This window comes from Mytilus edulis, chromosome 14, assembly GCF_963676685.1.
Source record: "Mytilus edulis chromosome 14, xbMytEdul2.2, whole genome shotgun sequence".
Taxonomy (NCBI): domain Eukaryota; kingdom Metazoa; phylum Mollusca; class Bivalvia; order Mytilida; family Mytilidae; genus Mytilus; species Mytilus edulis.
Genome location: NC_092357.1, coordinates 68,244,308 through 68,250,307, shown reverse-complemented (window position 1 = coordinate 68,250,307; position 6,000 = coordinate 68,244,308). Strand labels below are relative to the sequence as shown.

Below are 6,000 nucleotides of genomic sequence, written 5' to 3'. Positions count from 1 at the left end.
CCGTGTCCATTGTTTAATATGCACAAGACCAAGGTGAGCGTCACAGGCTCTTTAGAGCCTCTAGTTTCTCTCTCATTACCGTATTTAACAGTATGTTGGGCTTAAAAAGTCAGTTAACTATGATTATTCAGTGACACACAGCAAACTGAACTCCAAAGTGCTGAACTCACTAGTTTATTTACAAAAAATTAGGGGGGCAAAAATACGTCAGTAGATACATAGCAATAATTTCTCGAAACACTGTACAATTCTTATTCTGTCTATTTCATCGGAATATAACGGTATGTTAAGTGATCGTAAGCGAGTGGTCTGATTGATTGCAAGCAATATTTCATAACTATAATTGTAGTTAAATTTCCCGCGGTTTTAACTAGACTAGAAGAGTTCCGAATGAAATGTATTGACAGAAAATCGAAAATCAGAAAAAGGTCGCCAAACAACAATGGAACATTTTCTTACAATGAAATGAATTATAATGAAATTTAATCATTCAAAAGTGAATTCACACGGAGAATATGGCGACCGAAGTCCGCTGTAATGGTGAAAAACCGAAATCAAGAGACGGTAAGGTTTTTTTCAAGATGTTTTTGTGTAACCGGATGACTCATGTCGCATAAAAAAGGGGTTCTTCGTTGACAAAAGAATGACTGTTCTTGACACACTTATTGACATCTTGTAAAATGAATGTTCATATAATAATAACATTTTGCATTTTGTAATAGACGCCTGTAATATTTTATTTGTTTATTAGCGAAGAAATTTCATATATATGTTTCAGTTTCAGTTCAGCCGAACAGCTGAACAGTGCAGGCCTGTAGCATACCTGCCAACTTTTCAAAATGCTCATGGGGGTTTTGCGTGCAAGATGGCTAATGTAGTCCTACAAAACCTTCAAGGGGACCTTTATGTATATTTTAATGTTGTTTTTAGGCTTCTTCATACTGTTACAAACCTTTAGCCACTATAAAACTAATTGTTTTGTTTAAATTTGTGGACAAAATTGCTCTTTCAAAATTTCCATTTAGGAGCCTCCATGGGGGAAATCCCCCGCAAATAGTGACACTTGGCAGGTATGCTGTAGGTTGTCCAACCTTTCAGACAAGTGCACATGTAGTGTCATCATCATTCATATGACAACCTTAAGTTTAGACTATCCTGGCCTGAAACTAAAAGATCCTAATTCCAAAATTTTTACTGCTGTCAAATATATTCTTGTGTTTTTGGCTTTTGTTAATTTGGTGTGTTTGCCCTTTAGGCTCTATTTATGTTAGAAGATGGTCCCTTTCCCAACCTCTCAAGTAATTTAATAAAAGTACATTTGTACATGTTTTTTTGAACATTTCCTAGCAGTCACTCTCAAAGATCAAGTCATCATGTGTTTCAAAGGACCACAGAGTTGCATTATTTATTGGGGCTCTCATTTGGGGGGGGTTCTGATCCCGGATCCCGCTTACTGTTTTGTCAGATTCCCGTTTCCCGCTTACACTATGTACGTAAGCAATTCTCATTTTTTTGTCATTTCCCGGGTCCCGTTAGACCTCATTTCCCAATTTCAAGACATAATAATTTGACTTTCACGTGTCACACTTAAAAGAAATCGGCAATCCTGCGTCACGCTTAGACCTCATTTCCCGTTTTCAAGACACAATAATTTGACTTTCACGTGTCACACTTACAAGAAATCGGCAATCCTGCGTCACGCTTAGACCCCAATGAGACTCACTTTATCAGCATTGGTAAATTGGCCTAAATTTAATTGTTTCTGGGGGACTATTTTCCATATTTGGGGACCACCTCAGACTTTTTCTACACTGCTTGGTCAAATTATTTGAAAAAAAACCCCTGCTTTCTTGTGCTGTAACATAATATTATATTAATATCTTAAATTTAAAAATGTAAAAAAATAGTGCCATTAAATCATACATTGTACATGTAGGTTGGCAACCAATTTTCAATACTAATATAAAATGAGAAGTGAGGGGGGGGATAGGGTCGGAGGGGGTCTGATCCTGAAATCTAGGGCTTCAAAACATGAGATCCTGAGGTTCCAACTTTAAAGAAATTTAAATTCCGACATTCCAGAAATTGAAAAAAGAATTTCTAGATCCTGAAAGGATTAATCCCTAAATCCCAAGTTTAAAAACACCTGATCCTGGCGTCCCGAAAAAGGTTCTGCCCCCCTTTAAAATGAGGCTTTAATGTTATTTGCCACCAATTGAATTGAACCAATTACTACATCATGTCACAGAAAAAGAATGTTAAATGGTCTATTATAGTGTCATACAATATCTGCCCTTTGATACAATACATGAACATGATTTGATATTTTTTATCATTGTGAAATTTTCAACTAAAAAGGCTCACAATTTAGTAAAATATCTTTCATTTCCATTTACATTATTCAATGTGAGGGGAGATAATCACTTAATGAATTGCAAAATATCAATATCTTTTCTTTGAACTCAATCTATCCTACATGTTTATGGTTACAGGTACGTGTAGATACATGTATATAAATTGTACAAGTAAATAAATTGTAATTTTTAACAATATTAGTTATTACAGTAATAACTTTGAGAACCATCAGGGGCGGATCCAGCCATTTTAAAAATGGGGGGTTCCCAACCCAGGATAAAGGGGGGGTGGGGGTCCAGCTATATGTCCCCTTTAAAATGCATTGATCGGCCAAAAAAAGGGAGGGTTCATTCTCAATTTTATTATGATTCTCCTTTGGACAGCCCCAATATATAATTAAATTTGTATATCTGATGGGATACATATCAGCTAATTACTTTTAATTATTTAATATACAATGTATATATTATAAGATTGATTTTACAAGCACCTAAGCCAATATAATCATCCTCACTGTTGTGTTTACATATAAAATAAACCAACTTATTATGTTTATTTCCTTTGAAAAGATATTGATCTTGTAGTATTTATTTACATAAGAGAGGGTTTGTAAATACTTAAGATGTGGTAATAATACTGTGTACATGTGAAGAGAAAACAGGTGCATGTTAAATGCTTGAAGTCAACTTAATTCCAAAATTTGAAAAGGTATTACATTTAACATGTTTAAATATATATATATATAAAGAGGGAATTTGAAATATTTTTAATCATAAACATGCAAGAGTTCATCTCTCTGTCCAGTTTTTGAACCTGGTCAGGTAAATTTGTTCTTTGCTTTTGAAAAGTTGCTGATAAAAGAGAACAAACATGATTTTCTCGCTGCATTGTAGATACTTTGGCTGTTCTCTTCTCTTTGGTCAGGTTGTTGTCTCTTTCACACATTCCCCATTTCCATTCTCAATTTTATACTTATTTTTGTAGTAGGGTCTAAGGCATGAAAAATTAAAATAAATAAGGCCACACATTAAAAAATATTTCTTAGATGTTTCCTACCATGATGCCTCGTACAGTTTAGTATATAGAGAGGGATTTTTTTCTTGGCCAAAATTGGACTTTAGACGAGACATAAAAAGTAAAATCACAAAAATACCGAACTCTAAGGAAAATTCAAATTGAAAAGTCCCTAATTATCAAATGGCAAAATTAAAAGCTCAAACACATCAAACCAATGGATAACAACTGTCATATTACATTTTGTATTACAGACTTTGTACTGGGATTTTATTATGTAGAAAATGAGAATGAAACCTGGTTTTATAGCTAGCTAAACATCTCACTAATGTGTGACAGTCGCATCAAATTAAATGGATCTAACTAGACAAGTAGGTTTTTTTTTGAGTTTTTCCCTTATTAAGATGACTTTACCAGAAGATTACAGTCGGTAATTTTAAGTGAGATAAAATTGAGAATGGAAATGGGGAATATGTCAAAAAGACATCAACCCGACCAAAGAGCAGACAACAGCAGAAGGCCACCAATGAGTCTTCAATGCAGCAAGAAAATTCTGCACCCAGATGTCCTTCAGCTGGCCCCTAAATAAAAATGTGTACTATTACTATAGTTCAGTGATGATGGATGTCATACTAAACTCCAAAATATATATAAAAGAAACTAAAATTAAAAATTTGTACAAGACTATCAAAGGCGGCAGGTTAAACAAGTTTTTTGAGATCTCAACCCTCCCCCTATACCTCTAGCCAATGTAGAAAAAAACAAATGCGCAACAATATGCACAGTAAAACTCAGTTTGAAAGTTTAAGACCATACTTTACAATAGTTAAAGCAAGCTAGGATCAATTAGAGGATATTTGATGTTTTAATTCAGTGAGTTATCATGGTTATATGAATGATTTAATTCTGGTCTGTATCTCAGATCATCTTCTATATTGCTTCCTTAAATCAATAAAAATGTTTCAAAGATGATTTATTACACTGATTCTAGTACATTATATATATATATATGTTTTAATTAGTATAAAACTTGATGGGTATATATTGTAAACATCGCAGATCAAAGATTTGGAAATGAAACAGAATTGGGTAATGATGAAACAGGGATGATTGTTTACATATTTGAGTGTGGGAAGAAAAATTTATTGTTGATTGACAATTCATTTTTGTCTTTTCCTATGCATGTTTAATTTTGTTTCCTGCATATTGAGTTGCAGAATACTCATTTTCATTGTGTCTTTTGTACAGTTATTTATTTAGATCTTACCAGTCCAGTATATTTATTTTCAATATCCAAATCCCCACCCCCTCAAAAAATAATATACAAGAAAACAATAAAACCAAGTTCCATCCTCAAACAGCTGGGACGGTTAAAAAAAGTTCTGATTGTCTCATAAACCAGGATCTTTCTTTCACATTTATACATTCATATACCATGAATGTGAAGCCACGTACATGTAGCTGAAGAGGGCAATATTAACATGAGTAAAAATCCATTACGCAAATAAAAAAAGGACTTCTCATGGAAGAAGAGAAAAAAGACAAGAGACAACCATCCATTAAACAATTGAGCAGACCAAAAACAAGGAGTATAATAAATTCCAATGCTCTAGAAGGAGCACATGTTGTGCAGTAAATGTATTGTACTCCACTTATTGGTGGTGACAGTTTAAATCAGGTGAAAACACATCACCACAATAGTTCCAGCTTGAATTTCAGGGCAGAAGGGTGCTGGTTTGTTTTTGAGAGCAGAAGGGTGCTGGTTTGCTTTTGAGGGCAGAAGGGTGCTGGTTTGCTTTTGAGGGCAGAAGGGTGCTGGTTTGCTTTTGAGGGAAGGGTGCTGGTTTGCTTTTGAGGGCAGAAGGGTGCTGGTTTGCTTTTGAGGGCAGAAGGGTGCTGGTTTGCTTTTGAGGGCAGAAGGGTGCTGGTTTGCTTTTGAGGGAAGGGTGCTGGTTTGCTTTTTAGGGCAGAAGGGTGCTGGTTTGCTTTTGAGGGCAGAAGGGTGCTGGTTTGCTTTTGAGGGCAGAAGGGTGCTGGTTTGATTTTGAGGACAGAAGGGTGCTGGTTTGCTTTTGAGGGCATGCAGAAGGGTGCTGGTTTGCTTTTGAGGGCAGAAGGGTGCTGGTTTGATTTTGAGGACAGAAGGGTGCTGGTTTGCTTTTGAGGGCATGCAGAAGGGTGCTGGTTTGCTTTTGAGGGCAGAAGGGTGCTGGTTTGCTTTTGAGGGCAGAAGGGTGCTGGTTTGCTTTTGAGGGCAGAAGGGTGCTGGTTTGCTTTTGAGGGCAGAAGTGTGCTGGTTTGCTTTTGAGGGAAGAAGGGTGCTGGTTTGCTTTTGAGGGTAGAAGGGTGCTGGTTTGCTTTTGAGGGCATGCAGAAGGGTGCTGGTTTGCTTTTAAGGGCAGAAGGGTAAGGGGCATTAGGGCACCTAGAGTGGGTCCTTCTATTGTTGGCAGACAGGAACACTGCATATTTAGTAATTTAATTCTTTAATATCACCAAATTACATCTAATTTGAATAAAATCATAATTAGATAGCCAAGTCGAACAAAATGAGCAATTATTGGTACATTACAATTTAGTAATCTAAAAGTTTGAATTGAAAACAAAGTGAAAAACACAACAAATTACTTT

General features: G+C 35.7%; 1 protein-coding gene across 2 annotated transcripts in view; it reads left to right on the top strand.

Moving 5' to 3' along the window:
- The first annotated feature begins 403 nt into the window (after positions 1-403).
- The window catches only part of LOC139503789 (cyclin-dependent kinase 14-like), a 51,771-nt gene continuing 46,174 nt past the window's right edge, over positions 404-6,000 (top strand). For both annotated transcript variants that reach the window (XM_071293717.1, XM_071293718.1), the window contains exon 1: positions 404-564. In XM_071293717.1, the coding sequence (XP_071149818.1) occupies positions 516-564 (49 nt within the window). In that variant the 5' untranslated portion in view covers positions 404-515. The remainder of the gene's footprint in view (positions 565-6,000) is intronic.